The sequence below is a fragment of the Lepidochelys kempii genome, chromosome 5 (genome assembly GCF_965140285.1).
Source record: "Lepidochelys kempii isolate rLepKem1 chromosome 5, rLepKem1.hap1, whole genome shotgun sequence".
NCBI lineage: Eukaryota > Metazoa > Chordata > Testudines > Cheloniidae > Lepidochelys > Lepidochelys kempii.
In genome coordinates this window covers 83,823,130-83,850,338 of record NC_136384.1, presented here as the reverse complement: position 1 = coordinate 83,850,338, position 27,209 = coordinate 83,823,130, and the positions used below count along the sequence as shown (strand labels likewise).

Below are 27,209 nucleotides of genomic sequence, written 5' to 3'. Positions count from 1 at the left end.
CTACAAGAAGGATGTGGAAAAATTGGGAAGAGTCCAGCGGAGGGCAACAAAAATGATTAGGGGACTGGAACACATGACTTATGAAGAGAGGCTGAGGGAACTGGGGATGTTTAGTCTTCAGAAGAGAAGAATGAGGGGGGATTTGATAGCTGCTTTCAGCTACCTGAAAGGGGGTTCCAAAGAGGATGGATGTAGACTGTTCTCAGTAGAAGCAGATGACAGAACAAGGAGTAATGGTCTCAAGTTGCAGTGGGGGAGATTTAGGTTAGATATTAGGAAAAACTTTCACTAGAAGGGTGGTGAAACACTGGAATGCATTACCTAGGGAGGTGGTGGAATCTCCTTCCTTAGAAGTTTTTAAGGTCAGGCTTGACAAAGCCCTGGCTGGGATGATTTAATTGGGGATCAGTCCTGCTTTGAGCAGGGGGTTGGACTAGGTGACCTCCTGAGGTCCCTTCCAACCCTGATATTCTATGATTCTAAGTATATGTACGTATTACTCTTTGCATATCATAGGTCTTCCCACTATAACCCTCATCCACGTGATCTGGAGCCATTTTATCCAGTCCTTTCAATACTTTAGAAACTGGAAGCCTTGGTCTACCACACCTCAATTTGCCTAGAATATCACTGGTGCAAATAACCGGCTTTTAGTCTAAAATTCAATTTTTAACCACAAACCCTTTGTCAAAAAAAAGTTATTTCTGGCACTTAGAACCTACACTGATCAACATCTTCCAAATGGAGACAGCTGGAGTACCTCCCTAATGTAAGGGGACTGTTGTCCCCTTACTAAGGCTCAGTGGGGGTGTTTTGGTTGGCTAGCTCCCAGTATCAAAAGAAAGGGGAAGAGTCGATGGAAAATCAGGACCCTGAGACTAACAGTCCCCAGGAACGATGAGGAGAGGCCAATGCTCCTGGTCAGTCTGACTGACAGGGCGGTCAGGCTAATCAGGAAGTCAGGAGGCCAGGGTGGGTCCCATCCTCCGTGTGAGCTGGAATTGGCGGGGTCAAACAGAGAGCAGGGGCCCAAGCTGAGCTGTGCCAGCCAGGAGGGCCAGAGATACAGCCCAGAGTGAGCAGATCCTGTGCTGGGAGCAGAGTTGCAGCCACAGAGCCAGAGAAGCAGTCCAGGAGGCTGGAGGCAGAGCAGCAGAATCAGTGCTGAGGAAGGGTGGAGCTAGGGCTGGAGCCAGGTGTGGTGAGCAACTGGGGCCAGCCAAGGAGGAACCCTGGGCAAAGGGCCCAGCACAGAAATACACCCCCAGCCAAGGATCCTTGCAGGCCAGACTGGGAAGGGGATTTTAACCTGATGGGGCGCTGACGCTAGGAAGAAGGGTCCAACCACCTAAAGCCCGGAGGTGTGTGGCCACCACCAGAGCAAGTGTCCAATCCACAGCATCCCTGCAGCACAGCCAGAACCTGAGAAGGCAGCCTGGGACCTGCAAGAAACAGACTGTGAACTGCCCTGACATCCCAGAGACACTGTTTGTGACGTTCCCTGCCACACAGCTGGGTGATGTGTTTTCCTTTAATCTTTCCCATTTTTCCTTATTCTTTTTTTAATTAATTGTTGATTAAATAACTTGCATTTGCTTTAGATTGTATGTAATATCAGTGGGTCAGGGAAGTGCCCAGTGCAGAGACAGTACCCTGGAGTGGGGACACCCTTGCCCCTGTCCTAGGTGACCGCAGCAGGGTTGGGGGTCGAGCCCCCCAGGAAGCCTGGGCCCAGCCTTGTTGGGGTTACGAGGACTCTTCCAGACAGAAGAGTGGAAGGGAAGTCCTCAAGGGCAGGGAGGCCTCTGGGTAAAGGAAGTAGAAGCAAGGACTCAGATCCTTTCACTAGCCCACCTCACTGGGGTTGTGCAGAAGCCAGGAAAGTTCCCCACAATACAAAGCATGTGCAACTTAATCTTGTGGGGGCCCCTGTGGCATGGGGCCCTGGGCTGTTGCTCTGCTTGCTATACCCTAATGCTGGTCCTGGCTTTTATATGCAGAAAAACAGTTGTTGTGGCACATGTGGGCTGTGGAGTTTTTAATAGCATGTTGGTGGGGGCCTCAGAAAGAGAAAGGTTGAAAACCCCTGGTCTAGAGGGGGAAAAAAAAAGCTTTCTAGAGAGGTGTATGTGGATGACTTATGCCTTTCAATAAAAATACTTTATCTGAAAGCTCAGAACATCAGGCAGCTATCTGGGGAATGAGGGAGAGAAGACTACATCTATAGATTTACTAAGCTTTAATTGATAGATACAAACACCACACACACAGTGAAGGGGCTCTATATACAGAAAACATTGTTATTTGCAGCAACCAGGAAGTGAATATAATCAGTTTCTCATTTAAAACTTAATACTTGACAATCATGATAAGTTACAAAAGTGTTGCCAATATGTAAGAGTCCGAACACTCAGGTCTGCTAGAGGTGGGTAGTGAGACTACTGCAATGAGTAAGAAATCTGTAGCACACCCAAAGTATACACAGCACCAAAAAAGAAAATGAATTTTATATAATACAAACAGAATACGGCTTAACACAAAAAGTAAGACCAGCAGGACTCTATTCATGATCCTGAAAAGCTCAAGTCCAGAGAAAGCCAGGAACCTAGTCTGGGACCTAGCCAGAAAGTTGACTGAAAAGATGAAGCTGAAATTGAGAAGTCAGCGACTGTTCAATCTCCTTGCCTAGGTCTGAGATTGGGTGATAATGTGAAGGTATATCACGCACAAGCATTAATAGTGAAGGGACATCACAGATATATACCACTTTCCTTGAGAAACCAGGACATTCAGATCCCCAAAGAACCCAGAAGATCACAGACAGTGACCAAATCAAATGAAAAATATACAGCCACCAGTTAGAAGCCCATGATTCTCATATTGAAGAGGACTAGAGACACCAGCCTGGAGCCTCTCATTCACAAAACACCCCAACTTGTCTCCACAATCCATTTGAAGAAATTACTAAGAAGGTGAGAGAGACTGAAACAGACACTTAACTAACCAAGAGTTAGTCTGGCCTCAGCCATAAACAATGCAAAGAACATTAGCCCTGGTCTACACTAGGAGTTGAGGTCGAATTTAGCAGCGTTAAATCGATTTAACCCTGCACCCGTCCACACGACGAAGACCTTTTTTCGACTTAAACGGCTCTTAAAATCGATTTCTTTACTCCACCCCTGACAAGGGGATTAGTGCTGAAATCGGCCTTGCCGGGTCGAATTTGGGGTAGTGTGGATGCAATTCGACAGTATTGGCCTTCAGGAGCTATCCCAGAGTGCTCCATTGTGACTGCTCTGGACAGCACTCTCAACTCAGATGCACTGGCCAGGTAGACAGGAAAAGAACCGCGAACTTTTGAATCTCATTTCCTGTTTGGCCAGCGTGGCAAGCTGCAGGTGAGTGCACAGCTCATCAGCAGAGGTGACCATGATGGAGTCCCAGAATCGCAAAAGAGCTCCAGCATGGACCAAACGGGAGGTACGGGATCTGATCGCTCTTTGGGGAGAGGAATCCGTGCTATCAGAACTCCATTCCCGGTTTCAAAATGCCAAAACATTTGTCAAAATCTCCCAGGGCATGAAGGACAGAGGCCATAACAGGGACCTGAAGCAGTGCCGCGTGAAACTTAAGGAGCTGAGGCAAGCCTACCAGAAAACCAGAGAGGCAAATGGCCGCTCCGGGTCAGAGCCCCAAACATGCCGCTTCTATGATGAGCTGCATGTCATTTTAGGGGGTTCAGTCACCACTACCCTAACAGTGTGCTTGGACTCAGTCAATGGAGAGGGAGGCAACATGGAAGCAAGTTTTGGGGAGGAGGAAGATGATGATGATGAGGTTGTAGATAGCTCACAGCAAGCAAGCGGAGAAACCAGTTTTCTAGACAGCCAGGAACTGTTTCTCACCATGGACCTGGAGCCAGTACCCCCCCGAACCCACTCAAGGCTGTCTCCTGGATCCGCCAGGTGGAGAATGGACCTCTGGTGAGTGTACCTTTTTAACTAGTATACATGGTTTAAAAGCAAGCGTGTTTAATGATTAATTTGCCCTGGCATTCGCGGCCAGTACAGCTACTGGAAAAGTCTGTTAACATGTCTGGGGATGGAGTGGAAATCCTCCAGGGACATCTCCATAAAGCTCTCCTGGATGTACTCCCAAAGCCTTTGCAAAAGGTTTCTGGGGAGGGCATCCTTATTCTGTCCACCATGGTAGGATACTTTACCACGCCAGGCCAGTAACAAGTAGTCAGGAATCATTGCAAAACAAAGCATTGCAGCATATGTTTGCTGGCGTTCAAACAACATCCATTCTTTATCTCTCTGTTTTATCCTCAGGAGAGTGATATCATTCATGGTCACCTGGTTGAAATAGGGTGCTTTTCTTAAGGGACATTCAGAGGTGCCTGTCCCTGCTGGGCTGTTTGCCTGTGGCTGAACAGAAATGTTCCCAGCTGTTAGCCACGCGGTGGTGGGAGGGGTTAGCCCACGTGGTGGGTAGAGGCAAAATGCGACCTTGTAAGGAAAGCACATGTGCTATGTATGCAATGTTAACAGCAAGGTTCACCGTGAAAGAGTGTACCCATTGTTCTATAAAATGTGTCTTTTTAAATACCACTGTCCCTTTTTGTTTCCTCCACCAGTTGCATGTGTTTCAAGGATCACAGGACCTTCTCCTTCCCAAAGGCTAGCGAAGATTAGAAGGAGGAAAAAAAAAAAAAAAAGCACTTGCGATGAAATGTTCTGAGCTCATGCTGTCCTCCCACACAGACAGAGCACAGGAAAATACGCGGAGGCAGACAATGTCAGAGTGCAGGAAAGCACAAAATGAATGCGAGGAGAGGTGGCGGGCTGCAGAGAGTAAGTGGCGGGCTGAAGATGAAAGGTGGCGGCAGCGTGATGACAGGAGGCAGGATTCAATGCTGAGGCTGCTGGAGGATCAAACTAATATGCTCCAGTGTATGGCTGAGCTGCAGGAAAGGGAGCTGGAGCACAGACTGCCACTACAGCCCCTGTGTAACAAATCGCCCTCCTCCCCAAGTTCTGTAGCCTTCTCACCCAGATGCCCAAGAACGTAGTGGGGGGGGGGGGGTGCCCTCCGGCCACTCCACCCCAGAGGATTGCCCAAGCAACAGAAGGCTGGCATTCAATAAGTTTTAAAATGCTGTGTGGCCTTGTCCTTCCCTCCTCCACCACCCCACTCGGTGCTTTCCTCCTCCACTACCCCTCCCGGGCTACTTTGGCAGTTATCCCCCATTCGGGTGACAAATTAATAAAGAATGCATGAACGTGAAGCAACGACTATTGCCTCTGCAAGCGGTGATCGAAGGGGGGATGGGAGGGTGGTTAACTTACAGGGAAGTAGAGTGAACCGGGGGGGGGGGGAGGGGAGGGTCATCAAGGAGAAACAAATAGAACTTTCACACCGTAGCCTGGCCAGTCATGAAACTGGTTTTCAAAGCTGCTCTGATGCGCACTGTGCCCTCCTGTGCTCTTCTAACCGCCCTGGTGTCTGGCTGCGCGTAACCAGCGGTCAGGCGATTTGCCTCAACCTCCCACCCCACCATAAACGTCTCCCCCTTACTCTCACAGATATTGTGGCGTGCACAGCAAGCAGCAATAACAGTGGGAATATTGGTCTCGCTGAGGTCTAAGCGAGTCAGTAAACAGCGCCAGTGCACTTTTAAACGTCCAAATGCACATTCCACCACCTTTCTGCACTTGCTCAGCCTGTAGTTGAACAGCTCCTGACTACTGTCCAGGCTGCCTGTGTACGGCTTCATGAACCATGGCATTAAGGGGTAGGCTGGGTCCCCAAGGATACATATAGGCATTTCGACATCCCCAACAGTTATTTTCTGGTCTGGGAATAAAGTCCCTTCCTGCAGCTTTTGAAACAGACCAGAGTTCCTGAAGATGCGAGCATCATGCACCTTTCCCGGCCGTCCCACGTTGATGTTGGTGAAACGTCCCTTGTGATTCACCAGTGCTTGCAGCATTATTGAAAAGTACCCCTTGCGGTTTATGTACTCGCCGGCTTGGTGCTCCGGTGCCAAGATAGGGATATGGGTTCCGTCTATGGCCCCACCACAGTTAGGGAATCCCACTGCAGCAATGACCTGCACAGCAATGACCTCCACTATGACCTGCACATTTTCCAGGGTCACTACCCTTGGTATCAGCAGACCTTTGATTGCGTTGGCTACTTGCATCACAGCAGCCCCCACAGTAGATTTGCCCACTCCAAATTGATTCCCGACTGACCGGTAGCTGTCTGGCGTTGTAAGCTTCCACAGGGCTTATCATAAATATAAAGGGAAGGGTAAACCCCTTTAAAATCCCTCCTGGCCAGAGGAAAAATCCTCTTACCTGTAAAGGGTTAAGAAGCTAAAGGTAACCTCACTGGCACCTGACCAAAACGACCAATGAGGAGACAAGATACTTTCAAAAGCTGGGAGGAGGGAGAAAAACAAAGGGTCTGTGTGTCTGTCTGTATAATGCTTTTGCCGGGGACAGAACAGGAATGGAGTCTTAGAACTTAGTAGGTAATCTAGCTAGGTATGTGTTAGATTATGATTTCTTTAAATGGCTGAGAAAATAGCTGTGAATAGAATGAATATTCCTGTCTGTGTGTCTTTTTTGTAACTTAAGGTTTTGCCTAGAGGGGTTCTCTAGGTTTTGAATCTAATTACCCTGTAAGGTATTCACCATCCTGATTTTACAGAGGTGATTTTTTTTTATTTCTGTTAAAGTCTTCTTGTAAGGAAACTGAATGCTTTTTCATTGTTCTCAGATCCAAGGGTTTGGATCTGTGGTCACCTATGCAAATTGGTGAGGATTTTTACCAAACGTTCCCCAGGAAGTGGGGTGCAAGGGTTGGGAGGACTTTCGGGGGAAAGACTTTTCCAAACTACGTTTTTTCAGGAACCCAGATAAAGTTTGGTGGTGGCAGTGGAAGTCCAATGGTAAAATAGTTTGTACCTTGGGGAAGGTTTAACCTAAGCTGGTAAAAGTAAGCTTAGGAGGTTTTCATGCAGGTCCCCACATCTGTACCCTACTGTTCAGAGTGGAGAAGGAACCTTGACAGGGCTATTGCCACTCGCTTCTCAACTGTGAGGGCTGCTCTCATCTTGGTATTCATGCGCCTCAGGGCAGGGGAAAGCAAGTCACAAAAGGTCCATGGAAGTGCCCTTACGTATGCGAAAGTTTTGCAGCCACTGGGAATCATCCCAGACCTGCAACACTATGCGGTCCCTCCAGTCTGTGCTTGTTTCCTGGGCCCAGAATCGGCGTTCCACGGCATGAACCTGCCCCATTACAGCACCATGATGCCCACATTGCCAGGGCCCGTGCTTTGAGAGAAGTCTGTGTCCATGTCCTCATCACTCTCGTCACCACGCTGATATCGCTTACTAGCCCGGTTTTGCTTTGGCAGGTTCTAGTGCTGCATATACTGCTGGATAATGCACGTGGGTTTAATGTGCTCCTAATTGCCAAAGTAATCTGAGTGGGCTCCATGCTTGCTGTGGTACGGCGTCTGCATGGAAAAAAGGCGCAGAACAATTGTCTGCCATTGCTCTGACGAAGAGAGGGGCAACTGACAACATAGCTTACAGGGAATTAAAATCAACGAAGGGGGTGGCTTTACATCAAGGAGAAACAAAAACAACTGTCACACAGAATGGCCCCCTCAAGGAATGAACTCAAAACCTTGGGTTTAGCAGGCCCATGCTCAACCTACTGAGCTATCCCTCCCGCCTGTATTCCAGGCGGGACTGACTCTCCATTAAACTTTTCAAGGTGCCCCTGATAAACCTCACCGAAACGATTGTTGGCCGTTGATTTCAAGGAAGGAGGGAGAGGGGAGCAAATGAATACAAAACAAATCTGGTCTATTTCTTGTTTTGATCCATTCCATCTATCTTTTACATCTTTGGCTGGCAGCAGACGGTGCAGTAGGACTGCCAGCCATCCTCATCTCCTGGCTGCTCGGCAGAAGACGGTGCAATACGACTGCCGGCGGGACTAAAGAGAATGACCTGGTCGAGTCACTCCTATTTCAGTCCCTGGGCCCACGTCTGCCCAGGCGCTCCTGACCGATCTTACCGAGGCGTCCAAGAGCACCTAGGACATGATGACGACGGTTATCAGGCCTATTGCACCGTCTGCTGCCACAAGGCAATGAGCTACTGCTGTGTAGCAATGCAGTACCGCATCTGCCAGCACCCAGGAGACGTACAGTGACAGTGAGCTGAGCGGGGTCCAGGCTTGCCATGGTATGGCGTCTGCACAGGTAACCCAGGAAAAAAGGCGCAAAACGATTGTCTGCCATTGCTTTCATGGAGGGAGTGAGGGAGGGCCTGACATGTACCCAGAACCACCCACGACAATGTTTTTGCCCCACTAGGCATTAGGACCTCAACCCAGAATTCCAATGGGTGGCAGAGACTGCGGGAACTGTGGGATAGCTACCCACAGTGCAACGCTCCGGAAGTCGATGCTAGCCTTGGTACTGTGGAAACATTCCGTTGAGTTAATGCACTTAGAGTATTTTGTGTGGGGATACACACAATCCACTATATAAAACGATTTCTAAAAAACTGACTTCTATAAATTCGACCTAATTTCGTAGCGTAGACATACCCTTAGACTCAATCATAGCTCGCCTGCATATCAGCACAAATTCCGCATACAAGATATCACCTCTAAAGTCTTCGAGCAAGTTTTTTGAAGTCCCAGAAATCACCACTGAACTAGTGACTCCTGGACACAGGGCAGCCAATATATGGTGAGGAAGTCAAGGGATCAAAAGCATCCATAAATGCTCACTAGTAACTATTATTAGATGACTATCACCTTGGTTGGAGAGGCAGATCAGATATGTTGTGACATTAATGAACAAAGTCTGCAGGATTAAGTCTCAAAGGCTGCAATACAACAATCTTGCTCTAGCAGATATGAAATATTTATCAAATTTAAACACAAAGTGATTGCCTGACCACTCAATAGGGCTGACCTGACTAAATGAAATATCTAAACCAGCCTTCTGGAGAAATCAAACATATGGTTGACGCCAAGGGAGCTCTCTACAACCATCTCGGTTAACAAAAGAATCCATGACTCCCAGGGAGTGACATGAAAGCTCACAAGACAAGACAACATTTGAAGCCTGTAACTATCCTGCCCTTTACGTCTGAGTGGAGACAGCAAAGGAATAATAAATGCCATAATTCTGTAATGAAATATTAGAGAAGCTAGTTTCACAACTAAGCTGATTATAAATAAAAAAACAAAAAAACAACCTTCACATTGAGATTTGTCACAACTAGAACTCTTCCCACCACAAAAAGTCTTAATGTTTCTTGTAGAGGATATTTCATTCTGAATACAGTATCATACAAATAAGACAAGTTTCATCATTAGAATTTTAAAATATACAGAAGTCAGACTGCCCTCTTGTGGTCTATTTAGCATTTAATGAAGGAGTTTAAAGTGCATTTCTACTTCAACCATTTTAAACACACTTCCCAGTATGGCAAATTCCACAGCATTATAAACAAGTGAAATTTTGAAACATAAGGAAGCATCTAAAGAGAAAAAAAGTATAGTAACAATTTACTTGACAAGTAATTTCTATATATCCTGGCTGTTACTGACGTTATGTATTAGAAGACAGTTGGGTAGCTAGTAGTAATGAAAATAGTTACTTTATTACATCTTTTAAAAACACTTAAATATTTCTCAGTCTTGACTGGATTGTGCATATTCCCTCTTTTAGACTCAAACCCATCATCATTTAATTGTACTTATTTGGACTCTAGTTTATCCACATTCTCTCTATGGTGCCCTAAACTCAATACATCAAATTCAGCATTATGACTTGGCTAAAGGATCTGTTAGATGGACTACGTGAGAAGCGCCTTTTGTTTAAACACTTGTTTAATTTAATTTTAACAATGATAAGCATCACAGATCATTAGCAATCATACCAAAAAGTCTGTTGTGTGCCAGCCATTCCCTGCATTGAGAAACAGACAGCGTACAGAGTACCTATTTTGGAAATACCCAATACCTCAATATGAAAATCTTTAAAATAAGATGAATTAAAAGCATGTTAGTAATAGAAAGCAAAGTTATACTTACCAAAAGTGCCGTAAAACCCTCTAGGTCCACAAGTACCAACTCCGTACTTCCTCAAAGATGCCTGGGCTGCATTCTTTAGTGAAAACATTACATGAGAAACAACATTTAGCTTATTTCTACAATAATATATTCTGCACAATTCACATTGTCAATTTTACATAATTGTCAACATTGCTTTTCTTGTTCCATATAAGTTATATAGCCATAGAACCAAATGCAATTAAAATGTTGTACAACAACTAATTTTGTAAACTCATTTGCCAATGAGACTTTACTATTTTAATCAGGTATTTAGGCTTAGTTTACTGTATAACAATACTACACCGATGGTACACTGAGGAAAAAAGTACCTCGTAGGTACCAATAAGTTAACTTTAAAATCAAGCAACTATATACGATTCCATACCTACTGAAATATCAGCCATTTCAGTAGTACTGTTCTAGCTGAAGGACAAATTTATATTTCACAAAAAGGTAAAGATTATATTCTACTACCACCTCAGAAGTGTATTATTTACTTTGTCCTTTATTTCCTTCACACAAAGAAACTAAGGAAAGATTTTCAAAAGCACCTTATGGAGTTATGCACCACTGCAAATTTCACTGAGACAACAGTTGCTTTGAGAGGTTTAATTTAATAATAATGTAACAGTCACCTACTAATTTAAGAACTTTCATTTTGATGACAACCTATAGTAAATGTCACCCTATCTACTTTGGTATTTCACATAAGTAAACTATATTCCTTAAAACTTCAGGAGCATAAAGAGAACTTGCTAAACTCTCTCTCAAAATCAAGAAAAGGAGTACTTGTGGCACCTTAGAGACTAACCAATTTATTTGAGCTCACAAAAGCTTATGTTCAAATAAATTGGTTAGTCGCTAAGGTGCCACAAGTACTCCTTTTCTTTTTGTGAATACAGACTAACACGGCTGCTACTCTGAAACCTCTCAAAATAAAGTTTTCAAGCCGACACCATCCATCAATGACTGCACTTTACTCAGCTATAAACTAGTTATAGTCTTCTCTGTTTTTATCAATATCAGTTGGGGAGAGTGCCTCTTCAACACCTGAGGAGAAGGAGGAAGTCATTTCTATCAGATTACCTCCTTTACAGTAAGAAAAGGAATATTAGATTAAACATTAATTGAAAAATTATTCAGCTCTTGCAACAAGATTATATATAGTTCTGAATACAACCTGAACAAGTTATAAAAACTGATTTGACTTTGTCTTCTTATACAGAAAGCAGTTTGAATGGAATACTCAGGGCCATGAAAAGATCAAAGTTTAAGCGCATCGCCCCCTTTCCTGCAAAGCATGGGCATGATCCTGTTAACACCTCAATATTTGGCACAATGCGTACTATTGTACCATGATTAGTCTCACTGAAGCCAGTGAGCGTACCGAGAGTAGCAAGCACTATGCCACAAAGCAAGATGTCCATAAACTCCTCTATCAGATGCCATTTAGAATCTCAAAGTTTTTCACTAAGTTTTTCTAGAAGATACTTCCTGAAGTGTTTTTAAACAATTCTCTGTATTCTTTATTTTTGGTTACAAAATTTAAACTCTGTCACTTTTTCTAATCTGAAAGAATGACAGGGTAGATGAGGCTGTTTATTTCCCAAAGAATTCTGTTTGGTCGTGCTAAAATTGCTAGCCCATATAAAAGCAAGGATAATCAAGGAAGGGGAAAAAATTGATTATCTACCCAACTTTGGAAGAACTTACATATAGGGACTTGTCCTTTTCAAACCTATAAATGCCTCAGAATTGAACACAATTATGGATACAATTTTGTCACAGCAGAATTAGGTAAAATTCACGGAACAGTCATGGTAAAAACGGACAAAATCAGTGTATGGTCACTGCAGGGCTGAAGCCTGAGCCTGGGCACCCAGGGCTGAAGCCTGAGCCCCACCACCTGAGACTGAAGCCCCAGAAGTCACAGACATCTGTTAAAGTCACGGAATCTGTGACCAAACAGTATCTTATTTATAATACACAAACTACAATGATGCATATACTGCCATATTTAAATGTTGATTAAAGTTTTGCCATTTAAATTCCTAGCACTTTCACACTTCCAGTATACACTGGAAATAACTGAGGCATAACACAAGTTATTACTATCCATTTATTTCATGTTGTTACCGGACTGCACTCATGTGGAAACACCTCACCCAAGAATACTTATTTAATATTTGCATATGGCTTTGAACATGTCTAAATATAAATGCTAAATGTTTTTAATTTTGGTAATTCCTATGAGGTAGGTATGTAAAGATCTTTTCTTTACAAATAAAGAAATGTAAGCAGAGGTGAAGTGACCTGCTCAAGGTGACATGGTAAGGCATCAGCAGTACCAGGCTTAGGATGTGATGTGGATGAAGACTACTACTATGCTAAGTGTTTGAGAGAGTCATATTTTGAAGTCATCCCCAAACTCAAGATAAAATGCAATAGCACATTTTTAAAAATCCCTTTGTATATAACTGTGCAATCATATAACCCACTCACCTTTACTCTTTCGTTATCCAGAAGTCCAAGAAAGTTAAAGGATGCAAAATTTATACATTCCTTGCCGTTCACTATAATTTTATGACTTGGGGGGCTACAAAAATATAAAAACAGTGCTATAGTTAAAGTTAAATATTTGTCCATTTCATAATGGTCAACCAGTACACGGATTTTTTTTTAAAAAACATAGTAAGATTAATTAAAATATGATTTCCCCCCCCCATTCTGCCATGTTTTCAAAGTCTTAATTTTACTCTGAACCTAATGCCATGTCTACACTACCACTTATGTCGGTAAAACCTTAGGTTGCTCAGGGGGCGGGGGGGGAGAGAAGAGAAGAGAGGGAGGTTCACAACCTCGAGCAACACAAGTGGTAGTGTGTACAGTGCTATGTCAGCAGGAGAGCTTCTCCCACCGACATAGCTACCGCCGCTTGTTGGGGGTGGTTTAATTATGTCGATGGGAGAGCTCTCTCCTGTTGCCATAGAGTGGCCACACAAGATCTTACAACGGCACAGCTGCATCGGTACAGCTGAGGTGGTGTAAGCATTCTATGTAGACATAGCCTAAATACAATACAAACAGATATACTAACCACAGCATCTTGTCAAATTCCAGTTTGAAAATTATATTCTGCCTACCTAAAATCCCATCTCTTAAACTAAATGGAGTATTCTCTGAAGTTCTGTTCTGAACTGTTTAGGATTGCTGCTTGTTTAAATAATTGCTGGTTCATGTCACAAAGGTGATATATTTAAGTAATGGTTAAAACTTCTCCTTTGTATAATTTGCAAAATGCATTTGGGATCCTTTGGAATAAGAGATGCTATATATAAACAAAAAATAAAAGTGGGATTTAAAAGTTCGCTAACAAGAGTTAACTAAAAAACAATAGTTTCATCATAAAGCAAGATCACCCTTGCAAACACGTATGGAAAAAAGTTATAAAAATAAAAAGGCACCAAGTTTGTGCAGACACTGAACACAAGATGCTTTAGAATGCTTGGGAAATCTGACATGCTAGATTTCATTCTGTTTAATTGATAGAAGTTACAGTAATTTCAGGAACTGTTTTTGCTAGGAGTCAGCCAGCCAAAGAACCAGGATTTGGAAATAAAAATCAAGCAATGACGACAAAAAATAGTGCAGACAAAAATGTGACCAGAGCAAAATGTTCAGCAAAATCTAGAACGAGCAGCCTGTACCAGGAGAATAATGAAATCTTTTACACTGCAAGCATTTTACCAGACACCTTTACTGAAGCAATGAAAAAATCTGATTATTTAAGAGTTTGCATTAGCACTAGCTAACTCAGTTTGACTTGCTTTTCCTAAATTTAGGCATCAGGCCAGAAACCCCTAATCTCTAACCTACAGATTAATCAGACCTCAGTGTTCTATACTTTCTAACAGTGATTATAAATGCTAAAGACACTACTAACTCAACATTAAAGTTTTGTTTAATAACAAAGTAACAGGAAGTAAAGTACTAACGTAATGATTGAATACAAAAACCATTTCTCCAAGCTTGTCTAAGCAGGGAATAAACAATATTATGTGACCTATATATACACAATCAAAACCGACCAAGACCGCTCAAATATCAAACTTCCTCAGACAATTGCTTCAAAACTGTTTTCTTACCCTAGTTCACCAAACAATTTTTAATACATTTTGAATGAGTTAAGTTTGGAGAAAGTTTTAAGTTGAACAAACCACAAACAGAAAGAGGCTAAATTTGAATTCACTACAAATTGTAAGAAATGTTTCAGCTTACTGCACACAAGGGTTCATAACTTTGAAAAAACATGGATTCAGTTTTCTTCAAACTTGTTAATTCCGAAGATCAAACTAATGAGAAAAATCAGCAAAACAGTTTTGAAAAGTGTTCAATTAACTCGCTCTATGTCCTTCTGAAATGCATCTCTAAGGTCCTGGACATTTAAACATGCCCACAAGTAACCAGACAGGTTAGTAGTCCCGTTGAGGTCAAAGGAGTTCTCATGTACATACGTTTTTGCAAGTTCAGGGCTGCTTATTGCAATGATCAGTACATTCCCAGATGCAATTTTTTAAACGCTATTAACTTTGGTAATTAAAATAATTCCCCATCACTCCCCAACTCTTTAGGCCCAGTAAAGACACACAGTGTTCACTGAGAGCTTGCCATGGACAGTCTCAAAACTGTAGCCCTACTTAAGGAAGGTATGGTCAGATTCCACTCTCATATTTCAGATTGATAAGATTTTGTTCAAGCTTCTAAAGAAGCATTATCCTTGGGCAAAGACCAAACATGGAAAACTTCAGTCCAAATGCAATTGCACTGGAAAGCTATAAGCATATGGAAACAAGATACTGAATTCTGTAAACAACTTTGCAACCTCAGTTATAGCAGGTGCTACAAGATGAAAACTTCACAAAGAAGCGTGGGAATGTGGAGCAGCCTTAAAGCATTAGTGTTTTTTTATGCTCCACAGTTCCTACAGTATCACCTATGGGACCACTAGTTATAATCAGACATTGTTTTTATATAAACTAAGAATGTGGGCCACTCAAAGAATTCCAAGTGATGTTCATGGAATCTACATGTGTATTGATTGGATAATGTCTTTTGGGGGTCCTAAGACTCCAAATCTGTGCTTGGGGCTTTCACTGATATCGGGAGTTGCAGACAGAGGCAAACACTGAATTTCATCTTCAACATAAAACACAAAGATATATCAAAAGTTATAAGAAAACAAGTAATAACGTTTTATTAAAGTTAGCATAGAACAAGTACTAATGTTTAGAAAGTTTTTTGGGGATTTTGTTGTTTCAGGAATACACTTCATTTTTAGCATTTACGTTTCCAACATTTCATTATTTTTCCCTTAAACATTAAGGTGCATATTTGCTGAATGAGAATTCAATATGATCCTGTCCAAATAGGCTATCTTGCAGATAGTTTCCCTAAAAAGAATAGGCTATTGTATTTCATGAATCAGTTAATTCAACATAGATGCTCTTCGAGTGGTCTTTACATAGCTTTTAACAGTAATTAACTTAAAATTGGTTGCTCTTTGTTAGGAAAATCCTCTGCATTGCTGGTTTTGCCACCATTAACAACATTAGCTGCTGGAACTTTTGGTTAAGTAACAAATTCATCTGTTTAGGTCAGACAAGAATCTATGTAAGCGAACTGAACATTGGGTATAGAACGGTCTTACACATTATGGTGGAGGTATTATTCTCCTTTGAAGGTTAGAATAAATCAAGAGTTTTCATTCTACTTTTAGCAGACAATATTTCATACTTCTTAAGGTGCTGTCAGCTACATATGCTTCAAATCCACAAGCTGTATTAAATATGGCAATAAAGAACCCCCATCACATACCACTATAATTAAGAGATGCATTACAGGCACTTTTGTGGAAGATTAACATCAAAATCACTGAAGGAAGACTGCCGTTACTGTCAACAGGATACCTGAAACACTAATTTAGCAGGGAACAAGATGGCTCTTGAACTGCCAATAGGATATGGAAATTTTCACTTGTATATTAATTCTAAGACATGAACTAGGCTGACAGCCCAAGTTACAATCCAATGGCTGTTCAATGGCCTATGGGAAGGTAGCTAGTTGGTGGTCTTAGTGTTACCAGCAAGGTGCCAGGATTCTTCCTCCTCATCCCTTAACTATTAAGTGTAGCAGCCCTGAAAGGCTTTGAATAGTTTATTTGGGCATTTTTTAACTCAAATGAAAGATTTTCAAACACTGAATATTTTCCTTCATCCCATACCCACCGAGACATTTTGATTGTTTCCCCACACCCTTTCCCAACATCTTTGAAAACTGCTCTAGACAGGGAAAAAGTGACCAAAAGTATCCACATCATAGAAGCCACAATTAAACTTGGCCCCCATTTTTTTAAATTTTATTTATTTATTTATTTTTAAAAGCAGAGCTGCTTCCTCTTTGACAAGGTAGAGGCACATTGCCAGGCTAACATGCGAAAGCAATCACTGTGCTGCTTGTGCCACACTTGTTTCATGAGTGGATGATTTTAAAATTACTAGTGTTGTTAACCTGGCATCTTTCATGAGCACTAAAATATAATTTTATTTTTAAATGCTACCAACATAAAAGTTAAAACAAAAAATGTACCATTCCTGCAGTACTATGATGTACACTCTAGAAGAGTACTTATGTTTGAAATGCATCTGTGTTGCAACACGTATGGGAATTGTGGATCAGTATCACTCTTCTGAGAGCTTTTCTGTCTACACAGTGCATTAGTTTGCACCAGGGTGTCACACACTAATTGGCTAGTGCTCATTGGTGTAGTCCCATTTCAAATTTGTAGACAAGCCCTAAGATGTTATAGCCAAGATTTCAAATGACTCCACTTTTGAGAGCCCAGCTTGAGAAACCTTATAGTAGTGTAATTTACAAAAGTGCCAATCCTCTCAAAAATCAGGTCCCTCCAGTTGGAAACCCAAAAACACTAGTTGCTTTTGGAGATTTAGGCCTATACCTTTACAAAACTTGCTTCATTTTGGTTATTAATCATCAAACAGAAAAAGATCCTGAATAAGATACCAAGATGAAGCCCAATTACTTAATAGTTTACTATAGGTAATGAATAAAAGAATCAGATTTTCTATACTATCGTATCTCCTCAGAATTTAATTCTGTTTCGACAAAGATATAATGAACTTTGATAGGAGACTTTAGCATCAGTGACAAACCCAGTCCTGTAATCCTAATATGCAACTCACTCACAAAGATATTCCAGGAACATTAAAATCCTCATATGTTTAAAAACAGAGAAATTTGAAAAAGAGATTTATATTGAAGTTGAACATAAGACTATTTTGTGCTAAATTTACCCTGAAACAATTTTGTAGTTGAGAGCTGGATGATCTTTTGATACAGGAGGAACAAGAGGTTCTGGTTGCCACTCTTCAATCAATTCTTCCTTTTCCTGAAAGGATCAGAAGTCAAAGTACCCAATGTTTAGTATCTTTCAAATATGATTTCCATTATAGCAGATTATGGTATGATAAGCAGATGGGTATAGTTCTAACCAAAAGAACTATATCAACATGTGGCACCCTTCCAAGTCAATGTTGAACTTTTACCCCCATATACTATACAGAGGGGCTCTGCACTGCTCAAGGTGACTTTGAATTAAAGATCTCATGGCATGTTTTGTAAAAGAAGAGGTGTTGATTCTGTGTCCTGGTCAAAATTTTAGCTAAGGAGATTTCTGATTACCAACTAGCAAAATCACCCTCTAATTTAATATTGGATACAGTATTCCTCACTTCCCGTCTTCAACCATTCTATAGCACTATTTAAGCAAACAGCTCTTGCATTAGAGTGCAAAGTGAAGTGACACAACAGAAGTAACAATTACTAATCAATTTATCGCAATCTACACATTGGGTAATATTGCATAGCATAGCATGTCATAACTACTAATCCTAGCAACACATGCAAGGTAGGCAATTGTTCCTGTCCATTTTTCAGATGGAGTAACAGAGGTTATGTCACTTGCCCAAGGATACACAGTGAATCAGAGTCAGAGCCAACATTAGATTTCAGGAGTTCCTTAGTTCCACCTATTCCTATGCTCTCTAACCCCTGAACTACATTGACACTAAGTAGGGCTATGATATAAGCATTAGCTATTAAAGGGATGTTAAGTTTGAAACTACTTTTAACTTATTTTAAAAGACTAACTAAATTTTTAGATACTGTGACTACCACTGACAACCTCCACTCTTTGGTTTTATAATTTAAGTAATTCTGTTGCACTGAACGAGCCCCATACATAGGATATGGGCAATTAACTAAGGTTACATTTACACTAGGATTGGTATTGCCAATATATCCTATTATTGTTCTTAGCACCAGTGTAGAAAAGGCTCCACTCCAGGAAGGCTTCTGACATTTTAAGTACCACTCTGTCTAGCCCAACTACACAACGTTTAAAATGTCACCAGTCACTATGACCATGAGTTCTAAAATGTAACACCTCCCTTAACACTGTTGAAGAGTAACATTTCCTAAGAGTTATTTACCAGGTATAACATCGTACCTATCCTTGCAAAAAGACAAAGAAGGCCAGACACTCCTGATGATCTATTCACAAATGCAAAAAAGCTTTATGATATTGGATTTTCACATCAATATTGTAATTAAATGTCAATATAAACTGTAAGGCTAATGGAATATTTAAAAACTATATGACCTACTTACTGATACTTATTACAGGATTACTTTAAGAAAATCCATTATTTTAGTAACTTCAATTTTTGTTTGAAGATTCTGATGCAGAAAGCTCATACTTATATTTAAAGAAAAAATTTCAAAGTCTAAATGACAAAGATTAGAAATAGGAAAGGGAAGCATACATAACTATAAGTTTGTTCTGTTGTGGTTTCAATATTTTCCTTTTATTTAGATGAATGATTGTTTTTGAACTGTGACATATTTGAAGAGGATCAAAATATAAAAGGCCCTATGTTTCAGAAGAGATTTTCTTAAAATTGTTTTAAGAAAGTGTTTAGATAAAACATTTGATCTTTTACATGTTGTATTTCTTATTGGAACTATGCCCAATGGCCATATGTTTGAAAGGAAATAAAGTGACATGAATGTGTGCAACAACATTTATATTATATTTGTTTAATATTTAGAAATAGCTACAATCATGTTCGAATGTGTGCTTGGCTACTACTGAGATTGAAAGCTAGTGTGCTCATGAATGTAATTATAGCACATGCATTAGATTTCTTCTCCCCCACCCCCATTTCTTAAGCAGTCTGCAAGGGGTTAAGAATTCTCATTAAGTTCCATCAAGTATTTAGCTAGTGTTAATGCTGCTAGCCTAGCATGTTGAGGGTGACATGCTATCGGTTTTTTTAACTAAATATTGTAGTTTTAATACTGATCTCTCTGTTCTCTATCAAACTGTCAATACAGTTTATTGCTGTGCAGCATTGTCCAGCAATATCCATATTCACCATTATCACATAAAGAGACCTGGGAGATGATGCCTGAAGAGTAAAGGCAGTGTCATACTGGTGGACAGAAGGTGAGTATTTAAAATTATAACATACAATTATATTGGTTAAAAATCTCAGGAACCCATGACCTGCAGTATGATAGCCTGCTGGTGGCAATACTTCTAGCCTAAGCAGATCCACTAAGGCCTCTCAGCCCCTTATTGACTACTAGATACCAGTACAGAGGAAGTCATGGGGGCTCCCCACCATCATCACTACTTTTTAGAATATAATGGCTCTGAGTACGAGGTGAATTAGGAGAACCAAGAAAGAGAAAAATGAAGTACTGATGTTTAATTCTGATACTTACACGTGTAGTCCAACTGGAGTCAATGGGACTGCTAGAGTTAAACAAGAGTACAACTGTTTGCAGGAATAAGTTTAAAAGTTTAACAGAATTTTATCTCCCCCGATGTATAAAAGTTCTCAATCCTTTCTTAAAATTGCTAATATCTGAAGCGTTAAGTGCAGTATTTTATGCTGACATTCTATTTCCAGACTGATGATTTAGCAATTGCTTTCCAGGACAACAAAATTCAGCATGAATTTCAATTTCTCCAACAGATTTAAAAAAAAAAAAACCAACAACAACTACCGGAAGTTTCCATTGTTAAAACAAATCCATTCAAAAGTAGAGCTGATACCAATTTCATCTCTCTAGAAATTTAACAATTAATCCAATTCCTTCAAATTTCTGATTTCTAACTTTCTAAAAATTAAATTTTCCTCTAATTGGTGTAATATTTATGATCAATCTTTTTTCCTGCCCAAAAACAAAACACATATTGAAAGATCTCTTACTCCATTTTGAAGTCACTAGAAATATCACCTTATCACAGTGGTTTCAATTTGTGAGGTGACCACACCACACTCCGACTGTCACAACAGACAAATGTATTAGTATTATAAATTGTTGCTATAAGGAAAAAATCTGCATATTGAGAAGAATGTTATTACAATATACCTTAGGTGTGAGGTCAGATCGTTCTTGAAGTTTATAGGTTTTAGAGAAAAGAAGTCTGATTATCCACAGTATTAGAATTCCTTCCAAAATAAGATGGTAAGCAGGAGCCTAGAAATTAAAATAAATAAATAAAAAGTCCATATAAGTTTTAATCAGCTGGTATTTTTCCTTTCCATTATTAGATTTCTAAAAAAAAACAAAGTTGCCTTGCATCAACTAGAACTGTTCATACATACCTCCTTTATTTAAAAGGAAAAAAAAAAAAAAGCATTTTTAGGGAAGTTCATGGCTTTGCAGATCCTGCCTACTGAGTGTTAAAGTGACCAGGTATGTGTTAGCAGAAGACATAATAAACTGCTCTCAAAGTCGATATGTTAGGCAGTTTCAGTTCTAGAAAGGTGCATGGGAGGATTAGCGAGTACACTGCAGGTTAGCCTAAATTACACTAGCAAAGATGTGGATAAGGAGTTTGTATGGAAATGAATTGCATACTTTATTGGCTCAGGGTCACTTAACTGCATTAAATTCATACTTAAAAAGTTACACAGAATCACTGCTAAACAGACTACATTTGATTAAATCTGCAGCCGAATTAATAGAAACTGCATAAGGCTAAACCCTGCCCACGTAAGGAACAAGTTCATGCTAGACATAAACCTAATTCTAAAACGTATCAACACTTTATAGCTCTTTCAGAACATGCATTTAGCTATGTTTAGCTGATGTTGTGAAGGCCAAGACTATAATAGGGTTCAAAAAAGATCTAGATAAATTCATGGAGGATAGATCCATCAATGGTTATTAGCCAGGATGGGCAGGGATGGCGTCCCTAGCCTCTGTTTGCCAGAAGCTGGGAATGGGCGACAAGGAATCGATCACTTGATGGTGACGTGTTCTGTTTATTCCCTCTGAAGCACCTAGTCTTGGACACTGTCAGAAGACAGGATACTGGGCTAGATGGACCTGTGGTCTGACCCAGTATGGCTGTTCTTATGTTCTATTCTATTTTAACAAGGGTCCAGTATACAAAATGGACATCAGTTATTTTTCAAGAACCTGATAGAGACACCCTTCTACCCACTCCATATAGGAATAAAACTGTGAGAAGCTATTTCCAAAAACAGTTTAGTATTTTGCAGTTTAGTATTTTGTTAGTATAGGGCCTACAGAAATGGAGGAAGTGGAATGCAAATGCACTGAGAAACAAAAGTAATAACAATTACCAATACAGATATTTTGATAGCCACCATAAACATAGTAATAAGGACATATGCAACACATCACTTCACGTGATGACAGAAGTTGGTATTTGAAGAGCACTTTTCTTTTAACTGACATGAAAACGAAGGCACAAATTTCCCTGAGGTCACATGTTAGCAGAAGAGTTGGAGACGTTTTGGAGAAGAGTTTACAGCTCCATATTTAACCTACAACACTCCTGTTCAGTTCCACCAGTAATAATAACTAGTGCCCTACCAAATTCACAGCCATGAAAAACATGTCACCGACCACGAAATCTGGTCTTTTGTGTGCTTTTACCCTATACTATACAGATTTCATGGGGAGACCAGCATTTCTCAAATTGGAGGTCCTGACCCAAAAGGGAGTTGCAGGGGAGGGGGTCACAAGGTTACTTTGGAGGGGGGTCACAGTATTGCCACACTTACTTCTGCGCTGACTTCAGAGCTGGGCATCTGGAGAGCGGCAGCTGTTGGCCAGGCACCAAGCTCTAAAGGCAGCTTTCTGCCAGCAGCAATACAGAAATAAGGGTGGCATGGTATGGTATTACCACCTTTACTACTGCACTTCTGCCTGCTGTGCTGAGCCCTCAGTCAACAGCTGCCACTCTCCGGCTGCCCAGCTCTGAAGGCAGCAGTGCAGAAGTAAGGGTGGCAATACCATACCATGCCATCCTTACTTCTACGCTGCTTCTGGCTCTGCCTTCAGAGCTGGGCTCCAGGCCAGCACCCGTTGCTCTCCAACTGCTCAGCTCTGAAGGCAGCACCCCACCTGCAGTGCAGAAGTAAGGGTAGCAGTACCACAACCCTTCCTACAATAACCTTGCAACCCCCAACTCCTTTTTGGGTCAGGACCCCTACAATTACAACACTGAAATTTCAGATTTAAATAGCTGAAATCATGAAATTTACAATTTTTAAAATCCTATGACTGTGAAATTGATCAAAATGGACCAGGAATTTGGTTGGGCCCTAGTAATAATGGTAGAAGTGCTATAGTAGACAGGCATCCGGAGCCACCAGAATTTAGTAACTTTAGCGTACAATTCCCAATGTATTGCTCATTTAAACTAGAATTTGCTCTAAACAATACAGTGGCTACCAAAGCCTTGTTCCACTGTGATCACCAGAGGAGAGGAACTGGTGGCATCAGTTAGATAATTTCAACATTAGATCATTTGAGGGAAATAAAAGAGTATAGTGACTCTCTCTGGCCTTGTTGTCATAGTACCATTGTGAGACCTCATGGTCTCCTTCTTTTGGGTTAGCACAAACAGGCAGAGTACCAGGAATGATACAGCCACAAGATCATAGTAGTAGTAACAGCAGAATGCGTTATATAAGAGGAGACAGAGGCAGCTCCCCTCCGGGTACTGCTGACTCCTGACACTTTTGCTTCACCCCACCAAGCAAGAAGCACCCCTGACCTTCTCTGACTACACTTCCTGGGGGATCCACGAGCAGTGAGCGACGCATTGGCAGGTGATTTAGCAGGTCTAGCGAAGACCCGCTAAAATCGACCGCAGATCACTCTCCTGTCGATTCCTGTACTCCACCAGATCGAGAAGAGGTGGGGGAGTCGACGGGAGAGTGTCTCCAGTCGACATCGTGTAGCGTGGATCCCGCAGTAAGTATATCTAAGTGATGTCAATTGAGTTACACTATTCACTTAACTCAAACTGCGTAGCTTAGATCGAATTTCCTCTGTAGTGTAGACATGGTCTTAGGAAACAGGGAACTGAGAAGAGAAAAATTCTGAAGATACTCTTTCACTGCTCAACCTCCCTATTAGCTCTGAAAGTGATCAAATGAAACCCAAAATCCACTAGCCAAGGGCAGGTTGTACTACCTAAACAATTACCTAACTTATTCTCAGGTTTCAGAGTAGCAGCAGTGTTAGTCTGTATTCGCAAAAGAAAAGGAGTACTTGTGGCACCTGAGAGACTAACAAATGTATTTGAGCACAAGCTTTCGTGAACTACAGCTCACTTCATCAATGCAGCTCTCGAAAGCTTATGCTCAAATTCATTTGTTAGTCTCTAAGGTGCCACAAGTACTCATTCACCTGCACATCTACCAATGTGATATATGCCATCATGTGCCAGCAATGCCCCTCTGCCATGTACATTGGTCAAACCGGACAGTCTCTATGTAAAAGAATAAATGGACACAAATCAGATGTCAAGTATTATAACATTCAAAAACCAGTCGGAGAACACTTCAATCTCTCCGGTCACTCGATTACAGACCTAAAAGTCGCAATATTACAACAAAAAGACTTCAGAAACAGACTCCAACAAGAGACTGCTGAATTGGAATTAATTTGCAAACTGGATACAATTAACTTAGGCTTGAATAAAGACTGGGAGTGGATGGGTCATTACACAAAATAAAACTATTTCCCCATGTTTATTTCCCCACTGTTCTTCAGACGTTCTTGTCAACTGCTGGAAATGGCCCACCTTGATTATCACTACAAAAGGTCGTCTCTTCTCCCCCACCGCGCTTTCCTGCTGGTAATAGCTCACCTTAAGTGATCACTCTCGTTATAGTGTGTATGGTAACACCCATTGTTTCATGTTCTCTATGTATATAAATCTCCGCACTGTATTTTCCGCTGAATGCATCCGATGAAGTGAGCTCTAGCTCACGAAAGCTTATGCTCAAATAAATTTGTTAGTCTCTGAGGTGCCACAAGTACTCCTTTTATTAAGGTTAGAGTTGCTGCTTCTTCTGTGAGCAGTACTTTTCATTGCCTGACCTGCTAGGTAACTCAAACAAGATTCCAATACACGTAAGTAGGTCACCACCTGGATTGTATGTGGGATAGAAGAGATTAGAGCAACACCTTTACCTATGAAGTGGCAACCAGGTCATCAATTTGTTTCTAACACAGAAATGCCTGTTTCTAACAGTCTGGAAATAATTACCCATGCTATTCCATTAGCATAAAATGACAATAGAGTCCCTCTTAAGGGAAAATAAATTCAGAGTTTGAATTCATAAATCTTTGCCTTTCAATAATAGTACTAAAGGTGTAAACTAAAGTCTCCTCTTATTGCCTCCACTCTCTTACCAAAATGATATATTTCGACTCAGAAAATAAGTGTGGCAAAAACAGCATGTACCAAAATATAGCATAGAGTTTAACAGAAGTAACATCATAATATGGAACAAACTGCCTCCAAGTCAGAAGTGGCTCATAATGATGACGAGCACATGGCATAAATTCTCAAGGTGAATGTGAAGCCCCACCACAGATGGATACTAGATTTACCTTGAGACACACAAATGTCACCATATTTTAACTTTGACAAACATGCACAGCATCTGCCAACATAGGAACTGCTCTTCCGGACCGGACCCAGCGTCCTGTCTCTGATGCTTCAGAGAAAGGTGCAAGAACCTGACAATAAGCAGACAGGAAGTAATCTACCTCCCACATTAGGTCTCATCCTAGTCTCTAATAGTTGGAAGTTGGTTCATACATGATGCATAAGGTTTAATACCTCTTCCAAAACCTGATAATAAATTATGACAACTATGGATTCCCAGGGGTCACATAAATGTCCAATCTCTTTTTGAATCTTTTTTTTAATTCTTGGCCTCAATGACTTCCTATGGCAGCAAGTTCCACAGTCAAATGACAGGTCATGTAAAAAACTAAGTCCTTTTATCAACTGCAAATTTCCCACTTTTTAATTTGGCCAAACATCGCCTTGAACTTGGATTAAGTCACAGGAAGATACTCCCGCTCTACTGTCACTACTGCATTTGTTATTTTCTATACCGTGATCCCCTCCCCTCCTCTGCAAGGTCAGCAATCCCACTTCCTCACACCCTGAGTTTCTCCAGGCCACTCAGTCATGCTCCTGGCTCGTCTCTGAGCCCCACTCAGGTCTGCGAGAAGTGACCAGTGCTGCCTGCTCCAGTGGTCTTATCACAGAGGTCGGCAAACTATGGCCCGGCCTGCGGGACCCTCCTGCCCAGCCCCTCCCCCACAGCCTCAGCTCACTGCACTGCTGGTGCAATGCTCTGGGTGGCGAGCTCCTGGGGCGCAGAGCCCGGCCTGACCTGGTGCTCTGTGCTGCACGGTGGTGTGGCTGGCTCCAGCGGAGCAGAGCGGCTGTAGCGCCACCAGCCATCGGTGCTCCAGGCAACGCGGTAAGGGGGGGGGTTGGATAGAGGGCAGGGGAGTTTGCAGGGATGGTTGGGGCGGGGGTGTGGATAGGGGTAGGGGCAGTCAGAGAGCAGGGGGGGTTGAATAGGGGCAGGGGTTCCGGGGGGCAGTCAGGAAGGAGGAGGAGTTGGATGGGGTGGCCGGGGGCAGTTACAGAGCAGGAGGTGGTGGATAGGGCGGGGTCCTGGGGGCGGGGGGCAGAGGACCATCAGGGGGCGAGAAGCAGGGGGGAGGGGTAGAATCATAGAATAACGGAGTTGGAAGGGACCTCTGGAGGCCATCTAGTCCAACCCCCTGCCCAGAGCAGGACCAATCCCCACTAAATCATTGGATAGGGGCTGGGCCACGGCCGGCTGTTTGGGGAGGCACAGCCCCCCCCCCCCCCAACCGGCCCTCCACACAATTTTGGAAACCCGATGTGGCCCTCAGGCCAAAACGTTTGCCCGTCCCGGCCTTATCATCAGCTCTATCATACCCTGCCGCGCCGACTCACTGCCCCGCTCCCTGGGCGGCCAGTACAGCCTGGTGCTTGGCTCCTGCTGGAATCACCAAGGCCACCGGGTCCCCCCCCGCCAGGGCGACACAACACCCCTCCCCCGAGAGCTGGGGTCACCAGGCGGGACCGTCACCCAGCGCCCCGCTCCCTCAGGCTGAGCTCGCGGCCCCGCTGAAGGGGGATGCCGGACCCGGCTCCAGCGGGGGTGGGGAGAAGGCTCACCTCATAGAAGGCCTGCACCATCTCCACCAGCACCCACTGCTGCCCCATCCCCACCGCCGCCGCCGCCATGGCTTCCGGGCCCGCGGAGCGCGCACTGACGTCAGCCGGCATGGACGGGAGAGAGCGCGCGGCTGGTACGTCACCAGGCCGTGGCCACGCCCCTCCCCGCCCCAGCCGCAGGATTCAGGGCTTCCTCTGACGGCTGCGGCGGGGCGGGGCGGGGCGGCGCGGGGCGGGGCCGAAGGGCGCGCTGAGGAGAAGAGGGAGGCGGTGGGCGTTGGCTTGGCCGGGGCCGCGAAGCGTTTGTAAATCAGCGGCTCCCTGCCCTGGGGAGCACCGGCCGCACGGGCCCGAATGATCGTGGGCCCAGTGCATAACTGGCACGTGGTCAAAGC

General features: G+C 42.5%; 1 protein-coding gene across 7 annotated transcripts in view; it reads right to left on the bottom strand.

The window, feature by feature from the left end:
* The window catches only part of SPTLC1 (serine palmitoyltransferase long chain base subunit 1), a 52,636-nt gene extending 25,696 nt beyond the window's left edge, over positions 1 to 26,940 (bottom strand). For 3 of the 7 annotated variants that reach the window (XM_073344881.1, XM_073344882.1, XM_073344886.2), the window contains exons 1-5: positions 26,815 to 26,940; positions 20,679 to 20,786; positions 17,531 to 17,625; positions 12,663 to 12,756; positions 10,140 to 10,212 (exon numbers count right to left, since the gene is read on the bottom strand). In XM_073344881.1, the coding sequence (XP_073200982.1) occupies positions 10,140 to 10,212; positions 12,663 to 12,756; positions 17,531 to 17,625; positions 20,679 to 20,786; positions 26,815 to 26,925 (481 nt within the window). In that variant the 5' untranslated portion in view covers positions 26,926 to 26,940. Of the gene's footprint in view, positions 1 to 10,139; positions 10,213 to 12,662; positions 12,757 to 17,530; positions 17,626 to 20,024; positions 20,056 to 20,678; positions 20,787 to 26,814 lie in introns of those variants that run through there. The other 4 variants (XM_073344889.2, XM_073344885.1, XM_073344887.1 and 1 more) reach the window with 4 other exon arrangements.
* Between the last annotated feature and the right edge of the window lie 269 nt (positions 26,941 to 27,209).